Here is a 20,222-nt window from a genome sequence, read left to right as displayed (position 1 = left end):
CTTAACCATGGTAAAATTCTTAAAAGGACATAATTTTCATGGAAGCTCAAAGATAGTCTTTCATTTCAGTTTTTAGTTAATGCGTTTCCTGTTGCTTTTACTAAGTTGTGTGTAAATGGTAGTGTATGTCATATAATTTCAAAAATTCTGACTTCAACAAAGTGGCAAAACTAAAGAGTTGTGTTGTGTGTATGTTTATGTGATATTTCAGTCATAACCATGATTATTATTACGTAAAAGGCCATGTCTAAAGGGAAGCTGATGGTTATTGCACTATATACACAGTTATAAATAACCCTCATTATTACGACTTTTTTGCCTAACATTTTATAGAAATTATAAGCAAAATATGGCCATTGCAGTCAGTCGGAGTTTTGCCACCGAGTTCAATTTGATCAGTCCCTAAAATAGCTTGAGGAATAAGACTGGGCCTTACTTTTAATTTATGTATGTGTTATTATTTCTTATTAAACATTTATGAAAGTGTTTTGAAAATGAAATGTGAGGTGAGCATATTAGTTCTCTACTTCTTTCTCTTTGTGTCCATTCCCAGCTTCTGTTGATCATATCTGTCCTTATTGATAGATCAAGGTCAAGATGGTGACATGCTGTTGAATAAACATATTTTTCTTGTTTTAATTCCATATTAGAAAAGTCATATATCTTAGAAATTTCACTTTATTCTTACAGCTCTTTCAAACATTTGATTGGAGGTCTGGATGATGTTTCCAATAAGGCCTATGAAGATGCAGAAGCAAAAGCAAAGTAAGTGGCAACTAATGATTTTGGCTTTAACCAATTAATCTCAATGTACTGCCTATACCCTGTGTTTTAATTGAAATCAAATCAAGAAATTTTTAAAAACATACACTTTTTATTACATGATGCTATAAAATAGGAAGTGAAATGTCTGATAGGAAATAAAAGAAATATAGTATAATGCTTTGTTAATCTAAAGAGTTTAATTTTAAAAGTGGTTGGCAAATAGTTGTCATGAAATATTTTAAGGTAGGAATTAATGTATGTCAATTCTAAACTGATAAAAAAACCTCAAGATGACAAAGACATTGCCTCAGTAGAAATTATTGACATATTTTGGGCTTTTTTCAAACAGTCCTGAGTTTTTCAAACCTTAGCAAATAAAATATGTTCTGTAAAAGAAGGTTGAAGAGGGGAAAGCCGAGTAGTTTTTGAATGATACAGTTACTTTGCTATGGAATAATATTTTCATCCAAAATACTGGCTTAAAGTATTCCTTCTAGAAGTTAAGACTAGTGTTTAATCACTTCAAAATGTTTTAAATAATAAAAGTGCTAACAAACAGAAACAAGAGCTGCAACAATTCCCACTTGGTCAATATCTTCTGCTTAACAGAAAGACTTCTATATGTTTAGACTCTAGGGATGGAATCCAGGAAGGGACTTAGGTGTTGCAATGCTGAGCACCTTGGGTGCCTAGAAATTCACAGGAACAAGTCTGATTCACAAAGCCTAGTGAACCTCTCCCTAATGGGGAGAGAAAGGCATCTTTGAATGTGATCCACAAAAGCCAGCATGCTAGGTGGCTCTCTGCCTATGCTAGCCAATGGAAGATGACAATGTGCTAAAGAGTGGCCCTTTCTCAGAGAAAAGCTCCTAAGTCCAGGCTACAGTGAGGCACTTAGCTCTGCTACGGACCCACGAAAAGGAATTTCTTTCCTGGCTTAGGTGCCTACATAGTTTCTTGCAAGAATAATTTAGGTGTCAGCATAGAGGAGGAGGTGGTGGTTATGTCCAACTTTATAACTTTTGGCCCACTGGTTAGAACACTCACTTGGGATGTGTGATACCCATATTCAATTCCCCCCCTTCCTGGCAGAAGGGGAGAAAAGATTTGAACAGGGAAGTCCAACCTCTCAGGAGAATGCTTTGACTACTGAACTATGGGATGTTCTGATCTGGGGCTCCCTCAGTCTCTCCTGTTGAAGCACTCTGGTTAAATCATGAAAGCGTGATTGGGGGGAGAGAGTGGGAATGACTCTGTAGTCCAGTTGTTAGGACACCCACCAAGTTTCACACATCCCAGGTGAGCACTCTAACCACTAGTCTAAAGGTCATAAGGTGGGTGGCAGCACCACAATCATCTCCTACTCCTCTTCTGGACAGCCTTTGAATGGGGCCCAATTCAGCTGGTGTGCCCAAAGGGCGCTAACCAGATCCAGCCCCTGGAGCAAGTTAGGTGAATGAACGACTGTCTTCCCTGGCTCATGAATCGTTTTGGGGTTTAGCAGGAGATAGGTGTCCAGGTGCCTAAAATTAGGCAGCAATGCATATGCCCAGAGGAAAAAACTTAGGCACCAAATGAGCTTTGTGAATTACAGGGTTCAGCAGGAGTTGTGTGGCTTGCAGTAGGGGATTTAGGCACCTAATGAACTTTCTGAATTTCACCCTAAACCTTTAGCTTTTCCAGGTAGGCCTGGAATATCCTTCTTAACACTTCAGAATAAATGAATAAAATCAAGATTTGCTCAGATAAAGGTTAATGGTGACTTTAAACACAAGTGGCTCTAAGTCAAGAATAATTTAAAGAGAAACTGAAGCTATTGTATAAAAATCTGATGTTTTCTCTTTTGCAGATCTCTTTACCATTACCACTTTAAGGAAGGCAAAAGATTAGATATTAGGGTTCTTCTCAGAATCAAACAGTTGAAAAGTGTGACTATCATAGCCTTTCAGTTCTGTTGGCCTAAATTAAAGCTTACTACTAAAATATACATAGTAGTTTCGCATTAGTCTTTGTGGGCTTAAGGAAGTCTGTATGAAGAATGTATGGTTTTATTGTAGAGAGAAATGGAAAGGAACTAAATATTATTAGTTTTATAAGAATTGAAACTCAAAATTCTTCTGTCATATAATAAGTCTGTGTCCCATTTTCAGTGTCTTGCATTAATTTTGATAATGCTGGAGTGTGCCAACAGAATAAAGAGACATTTTCTGTTTATCACTCCAAACACCTTTTTTAACCTATTGCACCTCTCCACTAAGTTACTTTTCTCCTCATTGTGCAGAATTATGGCCCCATAACAAAATATATAGGACTTCATCCTTGATTCCTTAAATAAATAAAACTCTCATTGATTTCAGTGGGAATTTGGGGTACAGAAGGAATGCTGAATCAGACTTGAAGTGATGATCTTGCAGCAGATAACTAGGCAGACCTCCTAATTTTATTTTAATGGTCAGTAGCAGCTTATACAAAGACCAATTTTATGAAGTTACTGTAGTCCAGTAAACTAACCACAGGCAACTAAACATTGCTTTGCAGAGAGAGAGAGTTACAAATATGCCATGTCAATGCTACTATTTAGATTTCCAGGGGGATAATGTGGGGAGAAAACTTAGTAGTAGGTGTGGGGATTTGCTGAGTAATATAACTCAATTATTGCATACACAGCCTTTGTTAGACCTTCACTTTCTAATTCATTAGCAGCTAATATAAGATGAAAAAAAGTAATGCACTCTCTTCATCATTTCATAGAAAATCCTCTCAGGTTTATGTCATTTTAAGCCATGTTTTTGATATGCAGTATGTGCTCCTCAGATACCGAGGTGAGGTAGGTGGGTGGTTGTGGTTTAAAAACCTAAACAGATTAAATTACATTGATATGCACGTCAACATAAATATCATGCAAGAAAGTATTTTCAATGTCCATTGACCACTTTTAAGGCCTTATGATCACTTGGCTCATTTAGCCCAAATCCTAGTAAAACTCCCATTGACTTTAGTAGATATTTTGCTTGAGAAAGCCTGCAGAATTGGATCTCTTGTGGAGCAATCCATTTTTTTAGAAGCTAGAATGTCAGTAGATAGCTTAACATTCTGCTGTACTTTTATCTCGTGCTTTTCCTTGTTTGTTTTCTAGTGCTCAAAATTTCACACAACGAGAAAGATGAGGCAAAAGATTCCTAATATTAGAGAGACCTTAATTAGGTGGACAGTTTCACAGTAAGAAGAACAGACAAGCTGTTATGGCACCTTCTAGGTCCTTACCTGCAGTTTTACAAGTCAAGGGTTAGCCCTTGCATACAATCCCAAGGTGCCAGAGTCAGCAATCATGCCATTGCCCCCCACATAGTGACATTTTGACTTTAAAAAAGCAGAAGTCATCAGTGCTGTCTACCTTTACAAAGGTTATAAAGGAAATGTTCTTTCAAAAGATATGGCCTTTATTAGTTAAATACCACATTTGGATTTGCTTGACTTCTTGAAAGCAATTGCCTGGAAAAGGCATGAATAGAACAGTAGAAATGACTGAAAAGCTATGAGTAAAAGGAGAAAATTTGGAACCTGCTTCGTCACTCAACAGTTGTTATATCTATGTCTGACAAGATAAAATTCCTCTTGGAGAAAATCTACTTGGCAGAAACTTTAACCTGGATTATTTTTCAAACGGCTCTTAATTAACTTCAGCTAATTGCTCTTTAAGGGTTTATCTTTTCAAAATTTAAGACTATGAAGTGAAAGAGTTTCGCATAGAAAGCATGAGACACAATTGTGCTTTAGCAAAGTGCTGTGATTTGCAATAACTGAAAATTGCATAATAGTATTTTGTCACTTGGTAGTAGCAAGCATCACATTTTCCACTGTTTATGGTATATCATAAACCGTTCTTTGAATGAATAAGGATTACTACATAACCTTACATCAGGTTCACTAAAAAGATCAGAAATTTAGCAAGCATCATTGGAAACTATAAATAGTAAGGACCTCATTCTAAGAGGTGTTGACCACCCTCAACGTCAGTTCAACTGAACATTATATCATATTGATGTCTGCCATTACTTGCTATAAAAGTATGATGGATTTTAGCAGCTCAGAAAGCCAACAGTTTTTAATATTTTAACCATGGTGTTTTATTATTTCAATGCATACTATGTCCTCATGTAATTAACACATATTTATTAAGCCAAGAGGAATAGAAAATGTGAAAAGTATAAATATTGTTTCTGATGTGTTATAGATAGGCTGGTAACACAGTAACACATTTTATTTACCATAAGCACACTCCAACCCTCAAGCCCTCTGAGTGTCTCCTTGGAGTGTCCAGCTCCTGGTTCACTGGACACTCACGGTATTCAGATTCACTACTTCCAAAGAAACAGTACAGTTTACCAGTTCTACCTCCAATCACTGTTCCACTTAACACACAGCACTTAGATATGTGTATAGTGAATTCAAAGTTCATAAGTTTATTTAGCAAAGCATGGAGATTCAAGTAATGAAAATATTGGGAACAAATGGTTACTTCGAAAACAAAATTATAACACACATTCTAGAACCTAGACTTAATTACCAAGATACTCTATGTCTTGTTGAGTTTGGATCATTCAAATTCCTTGCAGTACTTTTTAACCAGACTTGGCTGTGATCCTCCTTTCATGAGACAAGTATGCTGTCAGCTTGCTTCCCTGGTGAAGGATCCAGTGTGTTCCTTTGCCTTCCAAGATATACAAGTTCTATTCTTTGTTTTCATTTATAAACAGGATACCCTCCCCCGTCTTGTTTTTGTTTCTTCTTGCAAATTTTCTCTTTCTTGTAGATTTCACAATTTCTTGACTGGCACCTGGCTTGGTATACAAATAGATCTTCATTGTGTGGCAGACAATACACATATGATGAAATAGGGAGGTGGGTGTCTGTTACCTCCTGCCTGGAAGGAACATGTCCAAGTGACATCACTTCCTGGTGACCTTTCTTGACTCCAGGACCTTAAGAACCTAATTTTCAGTATAGACAAATAACTTCTTAAATATTATCCATCCTTACATTTAGGAATGATTATGATGACCAATGAGCTACTGGCTCTCAGTAGAGATCTCACATGTCACCCCTTGGTGAACTATTACATATACATCTGACCCCGAGGAGTCCTGTAAAATCCTATGAACCCACTGTGCACTCTGCCAGTTGGCACAAAGAGGTTGCTGGGTCACAAAGAGAAGCATAAATTTAACATGATTCTTGTTCCCAAGAATAACAGTAATCGCAGAAGAACCACAATGCATACCAGTGGCAGGATCCCGTTCAGCAAACATTACATAATAAGTTGAATTATTATTCATTATATATAAAGAAAATTCCTAAAAAGAGAGCACCTGTTTTCTTAAATTAATTCCAGGTGGAGCCACTGCTGAAGCTCTAACAAATCCAATAGGAAACAGGTGGCTTCTAATGCAGTTATTGAAATCACATGGAGTTCTTAGAACTCTATGAATTTCACATACTCTTAGAGAGAGTCTGATGCTTTTCTCCCCATCACTTCTACTGGGATTTTTCCATGTTCCATAGATTCCTGAAGTTCTTCACATTCTACACCACTTTAACCACTACCAGGGCCAGATCAAGGCAATCTGGATCCCTTTGCACACCACAATATGAGACCCTCTGCAATTTGGCCTTGTCCCTCCCTGGGGTGGCAATGGCAAGGGGGGACACATCCCAAGCTAGAGCAATGGGTCAGCAGCATGGGGTCACCTAGAAGCAGCAACAGGAGCAGTCCCCTCTCCCCATATATAGGCAGGCTGGCAGAAGTGTACGCCACCCAGTATTTTCCCCAGTAACCAGGGTATACATGCTTAGTGGGCTAAATCCCCTGCAAGCTTCTCCTCCTGCCACATAGAATCCCCAGGCAGTGTGTCATGAAATTAACACCCTGTTGAGATACATGCAGCAGTTCACCTATCTCTCAGAGCGATTGTTCCAGACCATCCGCAGAATCAAGCAGATGTTGTTTTGGTTATGCTCAGATTCCATTTTAAAAAGTTTTTGATTTTTATAACCCTGAGGGCTTACTTTTTTAAAATTAAAACTGAGATTCTGCCCTCGTTACCTGATACTAGGAGCTGTGGCCCAAGTCAGGGGCCTATGTCTTAATCTGGCCCTGACTAATAGCTTTCCTCATCGTTACCTTAGCTGTGCTTTAAGACCTGTATTTACAGTCACTGTCCTTTTTTTTCTAAGGGGGCTTAGATGAGCTGCATCCAAACCTATCAATGTTTTTCTTTAACTGATCAAAGGAGTAACTGTCATTTCACCACTTCTCTTTCATCACTCCTAGCAAAATCTCATTTTTCATGCAGCTTATTGACTTGTTTCAGTGAGGTTTTTTTATTATTATTTTTGCTGATATATTTACATTTTACTAGTCAGAATTAAATTCTCTCCCTGGTGTTATATATTTTCTCTTTCCCTTAGGCTTTAATAATAATATTTATACTGGCATTGCTATTTAAAATATAGTTCTATGACTTGAGCAAACATGAGTTTACTTTGCCTGTCCTGCATTCTTTTCATTGGCTGCCTATAGAGTAGCAGGTTGTCATTAAGTTAGCACTATTGGTTTTTGAGCTCCCACTTCAGCAAAGCATGTAATTACTTAATCCATTCATGTGCTTAAAGTTAAGTGTGTGCTTAGCTGAATTGAAACTTATTCCTAGTACTGACAGGTATCTTGTCTTTGGATGCCATCCGCTTTTTAAGGATTCTCCCCCACCTCCCCACACACCCATTGTCTGAAGTCACTCTTGTTGTGTGAGTTTTCTAATATGGAACTCACTGTCTCCTGAAATCCGTCTCATTTTTCTTGTTTTTAAAAAATAGAAGTGTTGCTTTTTTCTTCAGTGTTGCTTTTTTGTTTTTTTTATTTATTTATTATCTATATTTATTACCTTCCTTTGCAATCTTTTCTTTCCTTTTGTTTTTTATTCGACCTCCCTCATTTGTTTATGTATGTTTGAAGGATAAAAAGAAGGTATTTTATTAGGTTTGCATTATAGTGACTTGCTGGAGTCACAGGGGAAGGGAGAGCAATGGCTGCATTCAGTGAAACACATAACCAAAAAAGGCAATTACTATTTAACTAAACCTAAATAATGGCAAGCCATTAACAGAAACTAATGGCTGTATTTCAAGGTTAAGGCTCACAGTCTGGGGATCCTCAGGAAACTTAAAATTTGGAACTGTCTTTAAAAATTTAAGCTTTAATGCATTGTACTTGGGGACATTTAGGGACAAATTTTCAAAGGGCCTTCATAAATGATCTGGTGTATCTATTTGTGAACACAAATGAATTTGTGAATTCAAAGGTGCACATTCTGGTGACTCCCTATACACATGGGTAAAGGTTGGAATCTGCCTCCACCTTCTTGCTCAGATGAAGGTAGTGGGGTGCAATGGGCCTGCCAGAGTGAGTGACTGGTAGCCCCTAAGAATAATTCCAGTTAAGTCAGCCAGGATTCTTTCTGGGGACTCCAGCTGCTGTGTGGCCCATCAGCTCACCATCAATTCATATGAGGTCATGTAGGGCAAAATCTAACCCCAAATGGGCAATTGTCAGTTCAAGTGCCTCGTTTGTTTGTGCAAATGGGAAGGGTCTGCATATGCAAACTGTATTTCCAAGTGCATTTTTGCAAACCATATGAAAAGATGGCCCTTTAATATAAAGTGATAGCAGTCCATGGATTTTGTAGTGAATATTAGCAGAATGTTATCAACTACGGTATGTTAACAGAACATTATCAACGTTATCCGTATGTATATGTATTAGAAAGGGCTTTGTTTTTGTTTATGTTTCTTAGAAACATAAGCCTGGGAACATTTTTAGCCATGCTGAAAATCAACATTTTAGAATCAAGTTCAAAAATAGGAACTATGTGCCAATTAGAGAGAATAATTTAATTAGGGTCTTATGTTTTTGCTGAGCCTCAAATATTTTCTCAAATAATAGACTTACTCATGGGATCAGGGGTTTCTCTATTATAAAAATTATTTTCTGGCTCATGGCAGTGCAAATATTTAGACAGTTTGAGCATGTGGAAACTATTTTTTCAACTTGGCTGAAGGCAGTGCCAGGATATACACACACACAAGTGTAGCCTACAAATTCAAAAAGAGTGCTAATGCTATCAAAGCAGGATTTCCAGTTTCCTCTTTCAGGTCATGCAAATAATGAAAGTGACTCTCCTAATCAGTTAGTGTAGTGGAGAAGAAAGCTAGTTTGGCCTCAGCAGTTAAAAAAAAGTGCACTACAGACATTTTATTAACTAAAATTGTACAACAGTTTTAAATATATTAACACTGTGAAATGCATATCGAACACAGTGTTGTAAATGATAGATTTTAAAGTATTTGACAATTTGAGGGATTTTTTCTTTTAATTAGAGAGCTTAGAGTGTAACAGGATGATCTGGATCTCAATTATTTGTGGCTTTTATGTTGCAGCCCACTGTTAATTGTAGTTTTTATCCTAGTATATCAGTAGGATTTCTTGTTAAAATTGATGTAATCAATAGGCACATATGTGGAGACAGAGAAACAAGGAATGGAATTGTCAAATTATTTTAAAAGATAAGACCACATCACAATATATTGCAGTATAGTCATTCTTGACTGTATGTAATGAGGGTTGCAAAATAAAGTGTTTCCTTTTTAAATCAGAAGACATTGCATATTGTTATTCCTGAAAAGACTTACACCAATTATATTGTGCGTCATATAAAGGCGCAACAGCAAACTATTCCGATGCAAAGAAAAGTTAGGAAGAATAGTAAGAATCCAGTATGGCTCCATCAGGAGCTCTTTAATGACCTGAAAATCAAAAGGACCCTAACAAAAAGTGGAAACATGGAAAACTTGTGAAGGATAAGTATAAAAGAATAGCACAAGCATGTAGGGACAAAACCAGAGAGGCTAAAGCACAAAATGAATTACACCTTGCAAGGGATATAAAAGGTGATAAGTTCTATAAATAATTAGGAGAAAGACAAAGATGAAGGTAAGTGTAGGCCCACTATTAGTGGAGAAGGAGAGCCAATAACAAGTGAGCTGAGGTATTTTAATGTTGATTTTTCTTCAGTTTTCATTAAAAAGGCAATTCATGACCACATACTTTAGGCAATTAATGTTAACAACAAAGGAGAAAGAATGAAAACCAAAATAGGGAAAGAACAGGTTAAAGATAGGTTAGATGTATTCAAGTCGGCATGATGAAATTCATCCTAGAGTACTTAAGGAACTAGCAGAAGCAACCTTTGAACCATTAGCGATTATTTTTCAGAACTCAGGGAGAACAGGTGAGGTCCCAGAGGACTGGAGGAAAAGCAAACATAGTACCTTTAAAATGGGGAACAAAGCAGACCTGGGGAACTGTAGACCAGTTGTTATATCTTACATACCTGGAAAGATACTGGAACAAATTATTAAGTGATAATAGGCTAATAAGTAGTAGCCAACATGGATTTGTCAAGAAGAAATGACAAACCAACCTCATTTCTTTTTTGATGGGGCTACTGACGTAATGACCGCCCTGCACCTTTAAGTGGGGGGGGAGGTGGGGGAGTTGGGCGTCTGGCCGAATGAAGGGAACAGTGTGTGATTCAGGAGGGCCAGGGAGCAGTAGGAGAGTGCTAGAGGGGAAATATATAAACTCAAGGCTAATTAAGGCGAGGTCCCCTGTAGACTAGGGAAGGTGGCTTCAGGTTAATTGGAGCACCTGCAGTCAATCAAGGCCCTGTTAGGAACCTAATAAAACCCCCTGTTTCAGGCAGACAGGGGAGGAGGAGGAAGGAGAGAGGACTGGAGCTTGGAGATGTGTTGAGAGATTTGGAAGACCTGAGTAGTGAAGTAAGGGAGACCCTGCCCCAGCAGGACAGGAAGACTCCATTCCCCCCCAGCACCTAAGGGGGACAAGGGTAAGAAACCCTCAGGGGTTGAGAGGGGCTGGGACTCAGAGCGAGGAGCAAACCCAGACCCCTCCCCCACTTCCCTCCTCTAGCACCTTCCCGGGCTTGTAGCGGGGCCCTGGGCACCCAAGAACAGGGGCAAAGAGTGGCATCTTAGCTCCCCACCAAGAAAAGCACAGGAGCCACCAGACTAACATCAGCCATCTTGTCACAAGTGCTTTATGGCTAGCGGTGGCAGGGAGATGAAAACTGTTGCAAAAGCGGACAGCATGGTTGCTGACTTATCCCCTAGAAATGCAGGGTTTAAAAGGGGAAGCCCTGTGCCTGAAGCTCCCTTTTACATGGAGCAGTCTGAAGCAGGACTCACCCTGCCTCCCCTTTATGTGGTAAAATACCAGGTTTGGTCAACACCTGCTGTGAGCATTACGCTAGCTACCCTTTTTTGCTGGGGGGGGAAGGCTGGGAAGGAATTTTTCCCTTACCACCATATTGTCTTGGATGCAGTTGGGTTTTTTTGCCTTCCCCACAGTAGGTTCAAGAAGGGCTCTATTCATGCATGGCCTGAAGGGCGGTAGGCTATATGTCGCAACTCATTATTTAAGTGTAGGGCAGATGTTCAGTGCAGGTACTCCATAGGAAAGGTATACAATGACTGGATAAATGGCTTGGAAAAGGGCTTTAAAAGAGGTGTTCATGAAAGGAACGAACAGGTGGCTGTTGGGGATTCCTATGATTGGTACGGCAGGCAGCCAACCCCCCATTTTTACAGCCCACCTTAACCCTCCTACAAGGGGGGTGGATGGTGATATCCCAGCAGTGGATTTGCCGGGGGGAACCTGGATGGAAAAAGAGGGGGAGCTGGTGTGAGCCAAGTATGATAAGGTCCCAGCAATAAATTTGCTGAAGGGACTTGATGGAAAAAGAGGGGGAACTTGTAAAAGCCCCCTCACCTCCAGGCAATTACAGAATAAACATGGAGTTACCTGCACTGTACACTTTTATCTGCCGTGTAGTCTCAGACATCTAATAATAAAGTTGCCTCCTAATTAAACCCATGTCAAATGTCTCCTGTCCTTTTTCGGTATAGCCAGACAATGAATAGGAGGGAAGAAGACATAATATATCTTGTGGTGGGAGATTCTCAGATAAATCTTTAAAATTAGAGTTTTAACTCTTTTTATTCAGTCAATTTTCTGACACATTTCTTCAGTTTCATTAGTGTTTAACAGGTATTGAAATTATTTTTAACAAGTCCAAACACTCCTGTTCCTTATATAAAGGGTTTAAATTCACCAATACTCATTTAAAATTAAATATTTCTTTGAGTCTTTAGTTTAAATTGTTGGTAAAGACGTTGTTGATTCGCTATAACAACTTTTGGAGAGATGATAATTCTTGTTTTCCTGAGCTGGGTGAGGTAGTCACTTGAACACTGTCAGTGATCATTTAATTCTGTATTAGTATACATGTTCTATACTTACATGCCTTCTTGTATTAGTAATCAAATTAGCAAGGTCATTAGATTCCAGGTGAATACATAAAGCATTTTATCATTTACATAGCAATGTTGTTAGGAAATTCTATTAGGAACTAACATATTTGCAAGTACGCATTTCACAAAGATATTTGCCATTTCAATATTTAAGAAATAAACAAAAGTTTTAAAATATTTCCAGCTACACATATATTTCCTAAAGTTTTAAGGACACAATCAGAGCTTTTGCTTGAAAGTGGGGTTGGTAGAGGCCCACTTTACCCTGAGGTTTCGTTGCTCTGATAATACATCTCTATAGCCATTTTGCAATTTAATACATAAAGAAAATTCTCACATTCTTTTACAGGATGTAACCAGGTTGCCTTTGCTACGACCCTTTGTGGCTCACCAAGGTAGAACTCACTCTGTCAGTAGGACACTGTCTCTGTGAGGTCCAAGATAGTGCTTTAGCCCTCCAGCCAAGGTACATTTCACTCCTGCCCCTTCAGGGATGCTAAGGTCCAAAGGAAATCTGGAACACAAAATAAACACAACTCAAAACAGGGTCATCTGACAAACCTTCATTGGGAACCCCCCTTCTATTCCAGGCTTGCTTCTAAACAGTCCATGCTTCCACCTATCCCACAGGGTCTGATTGTCCCATCTAGCTGAGGCTCATTCACCCAGCAGTCTAACCTAATCTCTGGGCATCAACAAGGCTTCTCTCCATTCAAGAGAAGCAGAACTCTGCTCTCCTTCCTGGTCAGCCCTGAACTAGTCTAGGTGTCTTTCTTTTAACTCCCATCTCCACGTCTGATATTTGCAGGGTGTTGCAGGACAGAGCCAGTTGGGTCCATGAGCTCTTATTAACCTCCTCATTGCCAGTGTGGAGCCTATCTGCCCTATCATGCAAGACCAGGTCTTTCCTAAAACATTTTCCTTTACAAAGTTTGTTTTCTTCAGATGAAGGATTATAGCTATACCAGACTGGTATCTTGTTCAAGAGGGAGGTGTCCTGATCTAGATGACAATCTCTTTGTTTATCTCTTTACCCAAGGTCTTTAGAGTTACAATCCGTTTTTATAGCAATTAAACTTCTATTAAATATTTTGTGCAAAGCAAAAATTTAGTAACCTATCCATCTTTTAAACATAGCACAAAATAAAATAGGATAGAAGTTGAAGCAAAGTAAAGTTAGAAAAGCTGCCTTTTAAAGTTTATATAAACACACTCTGGTGGTCATAAACAGTATTACAACCAAGGAGGTGTTATCTTCCTGACATTCGCTTGCCTTTGGGGTGCCAGAAAGCAGAAGCCTTTTGTGATTTCTTCTGAATATTTTATAGCATAACTAATTTAAATGTATGGAGGTATTTTTCTTGCCATTCATACTTGTAGCTAATATTCAGTAAAGGCCCAGAGAAGCTTGTAAAATATCATTTTTGCATCAATATTGATGCATCACAAGGCCCATACTAGGTTAGAGATAAAGAAATGAATCTTCAGTACAAGGGCTTGTGAAGACCATGAATAACATTCTGGAGAAAATAGAAAATATTTCTATAAAATGGAGACTTGAAGAGTGTTACTGATGCATATGTATCCTACAACAGGTCCACTCTTATGTATATTTGTTTATATAAAGTAGTCAGAAACATATGACCATTACTTTGAACATTTGTCTAAATTACCTTATTTTTTTCTGGAACAATTTTTCCATGGGTTAATGCCAAGAATATTTTACTGATCCTGTTAAGGTCCTTACAGTTTTGCATAACAATCATGGGAAGAAACAGTAGCTCAAAGTAGGGGACCTTCAGCACAGATCTCTTCTGTACCAGAACTCAGCTCAGCAATGCTGGGGAAGGCTTTAAGCCACCTTTTCATTCACTCAAACTCTGGGGCTGTATATTTGTCCCCCAGTCTCAACGCTCTTCTAAATTGCACCAGTTTGTAATCAACCCTATGGTGGTTTTACACTATCAGGGATCACCAGGGTGCTGGGTACTCTAACTTTACTCCCTCTCATTACTAGGACTTAATTTGCAGTACAGGGGACATAAAGCAGCCTCTCTCTAGAGGCCAGGATATGGCCTGTTCCACTTATTTTCTCTATAGAATGCCATGCACACCTAAGGCTGCCAATTTTGGTTGGACATTTTCCGGGAGATTTTATCACATGACATAATTTTTAATTAAAGATTAATCTTTAATTCCTGGAGACTCCGGGACAATCCTGGAGGGTTGGAAACCCTATGCACACCTATAGTGCTGCAAATGTCAAATACTGATAACTGTCAATACATTATCATTAAAACTCTTCACTGATGCTTCCAAGTTACATTTTAGGAGTTAGGGTGCTAGAAATATTCCCAGGATCATTTGCTATTTCCCTTATAAAGAATGCAGCTGTTATTAAAACCAATGGGAGATAGATCAGGCCCCAAATTTGGAACCAAAAACTGTGTAAGGCGACATTTAGGAGAATGCTGAGAGAGGTGAGAAAGAACACTATAGTTAGGGATACTTGTCAGTCTTTCTATGTTAATAGTCTGAAATCAGAATAGTCGGCCAAAGAAATGGAACTCTCAGCTGGGGAGAATTAGTGAGCAGGGCCAAGAAGGCAAAATTCAGATAGGCATAGAACAGGATTCCTTGTTACCCAGACATCCTCCCTTCATTCAGGAGTGCTGGGGCTGTGTGTGAGGAGCAAAGCTGGAGAGGCAGATTGGGCAGCATCAGAGGGCGAAGTACATGGTAGATATTGACACATCCATTGGCTTTTCCTAATGCATGTGAAAAAGGTTAGAGCACATAAAGAAATAACTTTGTTTAACAGGAAATTTTTCAGAAAGGTCTGTGTCTCTGGTGTGTTAGTTATATTTGTGTGTGTGTTTAAGTTTGTGATGTCTGTGGCTGTTTAGCTGGAGGAAAAGGGGAAAGGAGTGTGTTAGGACCAAATTTCAAAGGTGAATGAATATGAGGATGGACCTAGGACAGGGAGTCCAGGAGGTGAGACTAGCACTTGTGGGTGAGGAGATTGGGACTGGGATGAGAAGCCTGGGGAGCAAAGACTGAGACTGGCTAGTAGAGCAGCATGGACTGGGAGAAGGAGCCAAATGTGGGAAAGAGGCAGGGCTGGGACATGGACAGGTTGGAGGGGACAGGGCAAAAGTTGTGAAGCTTGGGGAGGATTGGCAGAAGAGTGTGCCTCGAAGAGCACACTCATCTCCAGAGTCTAGAATGGAACCCATGTTCCTGGTTGCACAAGTCCTCGTCTGTCAGCAAATTTTCTGCGAAACCCACTGGCAAATACCCCATGCCCCTCTACTGCTGGTCCTCATTACTTAGCTCAAGTGGCAAAGGTTTGTGCCGTGGATCTAAAGTTTCCAACTCTGCTGCTGACCTATATGCATGTCAATATAATGCCTTTTTCCAATTTGCTTTTTTAAAAACCTAGCAATTTACAACAAAACAACTATACTAAAAGAAAATTATCAAGATTGCACACTAGTCACAGGTGGTCACTAATAGTGTATCCGTCATTTTCTGGGTACCTAACTTCAGACTGTGGGGCCTAATCAAGTGTTGAGCACTCTCAGCTGCATCTGAAGACAATATGAAGTATTATAGAATGCTCAATACTCTGAAAAATCAGGTTCTAGTTATCTTAGTGGATACTTTTTTACCTTAATCTCTCCATGTCTCAGTTCCCTTTCTGTAAAGTGGAGATAATACATGCTCATTTCACAGGGGTGTTGTGAAAATATATTCATTATTCATCCATTTCTCACTTTCCTTCTGGCAATTCCTCATCATCTGCTGTTGAAAGGATAATAAAGTGAGCTCACAATTTAATTAATCACACTTTTAATTTTTGTATTTAGACTGAGATTAGAACTTTAAAAAAATGTGATAAAATGAAATTTGAGCTTGTAGGAAAATCAAACTTATGTAAAAAGAACAGGAGCATTTGTGGCACCTTAGAGACTAACAAACTTATGAGAATTTATAGTAAATCTGTCAACATATAATCTGCCCTATCTGCTTGGCTGTTAACATAAAATTCTCTGGAAGTTTAATAGATTTATTGATCATAGCTAAATTAAAAGACAAGAGAATTTGTCCACAGTTGTATTTCAAATACATTTTTGCTTTAGTAATGGGAGTTAATCAGTTCTCTCTCTCTCTCTCTCATACCCACACACATATACACTCTAACCTTTAGGTTTTTAACTTGTGTTTCCACTCCATGAATCCTTTTTCAAATTACATTTCCTGGGGTCAACACACAATACCAAAAATCTTTGCTTTCATAAATATATAAAGGTAATGTATTTTATTGCTACCAAAAATAATTATCTATTTAGCCTATTAAAATAATGTTAAACCACATACTGTATCTATAAGTGCAACACCAATTTCACTTGTGTACCCCAGGGAAGAAACTGATTCACTGAATTTGATTTCCTACTACTAATCACTGTGTTGTGAAGTAACACCTTCAACCAAATTAATCAAAACCGCAGATGCATTTTAAAATGTTTAACTATCTCAGTTGAAATTAAATCACAAGATTTTGTAGATTTCCTAATCCTTTCTGTTTTAAGAAGATGATTTATAATAAAGGTTACAGAGTAGCAGCCGTGTTACTCTGTATCTGCAAAAAGAAAAGGAGGATTTGTGGCACCTTAGAGACTAACAAATTTATTTGAGCATAAGCTTTTGTGAGCTACAGCTCACTTCATCGGATGCATGTAGTGGAAAATACAGTGGGGAGATTTTATATACACAGAGAACATGAAACAATGGGTGTTACCATACACACCGTAATGAGAGTGATAAGGTAAGGTGAGCTATTACCAGCAGGAGAGCAGGGGTGCGGGGGTGGAACCTTTTGTAGTGATAATCAAGGTGGGCCATTTCCAGCAGTTAACAGGAATGTTGGAGCAACAGTGGGGGTGGGGGAAATAAACCTGGGGAAATAGTTTGACTTTGTGTAATGACACATCCACTCCCAGTCTTTATTCAAGCCTAATTTAATGGTGTCCAGTTTGCAAATTAATTCCAATTCAGCAGTCACTCGTTGGAGTCTGTTTTTGAAGTTTTTTTGTTGAAGAATTGCCACTTTTAGGTCTGTAATCGAGTGACCAAAGAGATTGAAGTGTTCTCCGACTGGTTTTTGAATGATATAATTCTTAACTTCTGACTTGTGTCCATTTATTCTTTTACGTAGATTGCTGGCACATGATGGCATACATCACATTGGTAGATGCACAGGTGAACGAGCCTCTGATAGTGTGGCTGATGTGATTAGGTCCTATGATGGTGTCCCCTGAATAGATATGTGGACACAGTTGGCAACGGGCTTTGTTGCAGGGATCGGTTCCTGGGTTAGTGTTTTTGTTGTGTGGTGTGTGGTTGCTGGTATTTGCTTCAGGTTGGGAGGCTGTCTGTAAGCAAGGACTGGCCTATCTCCCACGATCTGTGAGAGTGATGGGTTGTCCTTCAGATTAGGTTGTAGATCCTTGATGATGCGTTGGAGGGGGCTGAAAGTGATGGCTAGTGGCTTTCTGTTATTTTCTTTGTTGGGCCTGTCCTGTAGTAGGTAACTTCTGGGTACTCTTCTGGCTCTGTCAATCTGTTTCTTCACTTCAGCAGGTGGGTATTGTAGTTGTAAGAACGCTTGATAGAGATCTTGTAGGTGTTTGTCTCTGTCTGAGGGGTTGGAGCAAATGCGGTTGTATCGTAGAGCTTGTCTGTAGACAATGGATCATGTGGTGTGGTCTGGATGAAAGCTGAAGGCATGTAGGTAAGCATAACGGTCAGTAGGTTTCCGGTATAGGGTGGTGTTTATGTGACCATCGCTTATTAGCACTGTAGTGTCTAGGAAGTGGATCTCTTGTATGGACTGGTCCAGGCTGAGGTTGATGGTGGGATGAAATTGTTAAAATCATAGTGGAATTCCTCAAGGGCTTCTTTTCCATGGGTCCAGATGATGAAGATGTCATCGATGTAGCGCAAGTAGAGTAGGGGCATTAGGTGACAAGAGCTGAGACAGTGTTGTTCTAAGTCAGCCATAAAAATGTTGGCATACGTGGAGCCATGCAGGTACCCATAGCAGTGCCGCTGATTTGAAGGTGTACATTGTCCCCAAAAACTATTTCCCCATCTTTATCCACCCCCCCCACACACACACACTGTTCCTCACACGTTCTTGTCAACTGCTGGAAATGGCCCACCTTGATTATCACTACAAAAGGTTCCCTCTCCCTTCCCTTCCCCCCACTTTCCTGCCAGTAATAGCTCACCTTACCTGATCAGTCTTGTTATGGTATGGTATGGTCAGTTTGTATGGTAACACCCATTGTTTCATGTTCTCGGTGTATATAAAATCTCCCCACTGTATTTTCCACTACATGCATCCAGTGAAGTGAGCTGTAGCTCATGAAAGCTTATGCTTAAATAAATGTGTTAGTCTCTAAGGTGCCACAAGTACTCCTTATAATAAAGGTGCATTTCTTGCACACATTATCTTAATGGATAACTCTTCTTTATTTCATTTAGAAAATTTTTGTGCGTGTAGGGAATATCATTCAGCTTTGATGGTTGCTTGTGTGCTTCATCAAGTATTTTGAATTCATTTAGGAACCAATAAATAGAAATATGTTGGCAATATTCCAGGTAAGCTGACTGTGTCTACTTTTACATTTAAGAAAGTGAGGAGTAGTCCATGTTTTAATGTCTTGACTCGGCCCCCATGGATGCTATTGCTGTGGGGTGGGGAAACACCTGACTTCTGGGACTCTTTGTCAGCTGCTTAAAATTCAGTATCTTCATAGCTTGTATTCTAATTGCATGCACCTATGGGAGATGAATGGCTCAAGTCCATCATTTCAGGATTTGAAAACTGAAAGATGTTTTATGATATTCTAATAGCCTATGATGCCTACACATTATTTTTAATATTTATGTACAAATTGAAATGCAGTGTATTTGGGTTTAGTTTTCAGTGACCATTTAGTCACTGAAACAATGTTCAGTAAGCTCACTCTTCATTATTTTCCATCATGTGTTATCAGCAAGAAAATAAAGCTCTGAAGTTCATGTCTCAGGAAAAAGAAAGACTTGCATGTAAATTCATGCTGTTTCAAATGCTCCCTTGTTAGAAATTAAGTTTGACATTTGAAAAAAAAAGTTTAAATCGTTTTATCGGTCCATCCTTGACTAAGCCTCCGATTAGACCATGAAGGGCCAGATTCTGCAAGGTAAGGACTATTTGTGAGGTGCTGAACTCCATGAACTTGATTCACATTCCATGGGAGTTGACCATGCTCAGCATCTTACAGAGTCTGGTCCAAAATTAACCATAACTGCACAACTGACTTCCAATTTATTAGATAAAGAAGCAATGTTAAGGGAACTTTCTCTCTAAGAAAACATAAAATATGTCTTCAAGCTGTTAGCTGGGGAAGTTACTGTCTCCTTTTGAATGTCTTCCAGCATTTTGCAGTATTGTTGTGAACTTGAAAAAACGTATTCAAATGTTTGTTTGACCTGCAGCAATGGCTGAGCCATTTAACAGAAAACCTAACATTAAAAGGCATAGTTTTGGTCATGCCAGGGGCCATAACAGTCCAGAAGGCAATAGAAGCTACCAATAATTAATTCTTTTCTTGATGCCATTGGATGTCAAGTTTTGACTTTAACAAAAAGACTGATTCTAAACTCACTTGACCTGCATAAATATCTATTTTATTTCCTACTAGTTTTTAACAGAAGAACATCAAACACTCTGAGTGCTAATAATGAAGGGTGAAGGCCCTGCACTAGACTCCTCCATTCCACATAACCCCAGTGCGAAGGCAATACAAGGAGGCTAAGTGGCCACACATGGAATTTCTGCATCCTCTGTGTGCCATGGCAGTGTTGCCACATAGGCTGGCATGAAGAGCGGCATTAGCGGTGTGTTGGTTGGAGGCTAGAGAATTGTGCATGGAATCTGCAGTTACATATATTCAATGGCCCTA

The 20,222-nt window shown here is 39.1% G+C and overlaps 1 protein-coding gene across 3 annotated transcripts in view; it reads left to right on the top strand.

Annotated features, from left to right (window-relative positions):
* Positions 1 to 20,222, top strand: part of PRKG1 (protein kinase cGMP-dependent 1) — an 891,251-nt gene that overhangs the window by 775,963 nt on the left and 95,066 nt on the right. For all 3 annotated transcript variants that reach the window (XM_048859225.2, XM_048859224.2, XM_048859227.2), the window contains one exon: positions 691 to 765. In XM_048859225.2, the coding sequence (XP_048715182.1) occupies positions 691 to 765 (75 nt within the window). The remainder of the gene's footprint in view (positions 1 to 690; positions 766 to 20,222) is intronic.

The sequence above is a fragment of the Caretta caretta genome, chromosome 7 (assembly GCF_965140235.1).
Source record: "Caretta caretta isolate rCarCar2 chromosome 7, rCarCar1.hap1, whole genome shotgun sequence".
NCBI classification, from domain to species: Eukaryota; Metazoa; Chordata; order Testudines; family Cheloniidae; genus Caretta; species Caretta caretta.
Note: the sequence above shows the minus strand (reverse complement) of the source record. Positions and strands in the feature narration are given on the sequence as shown.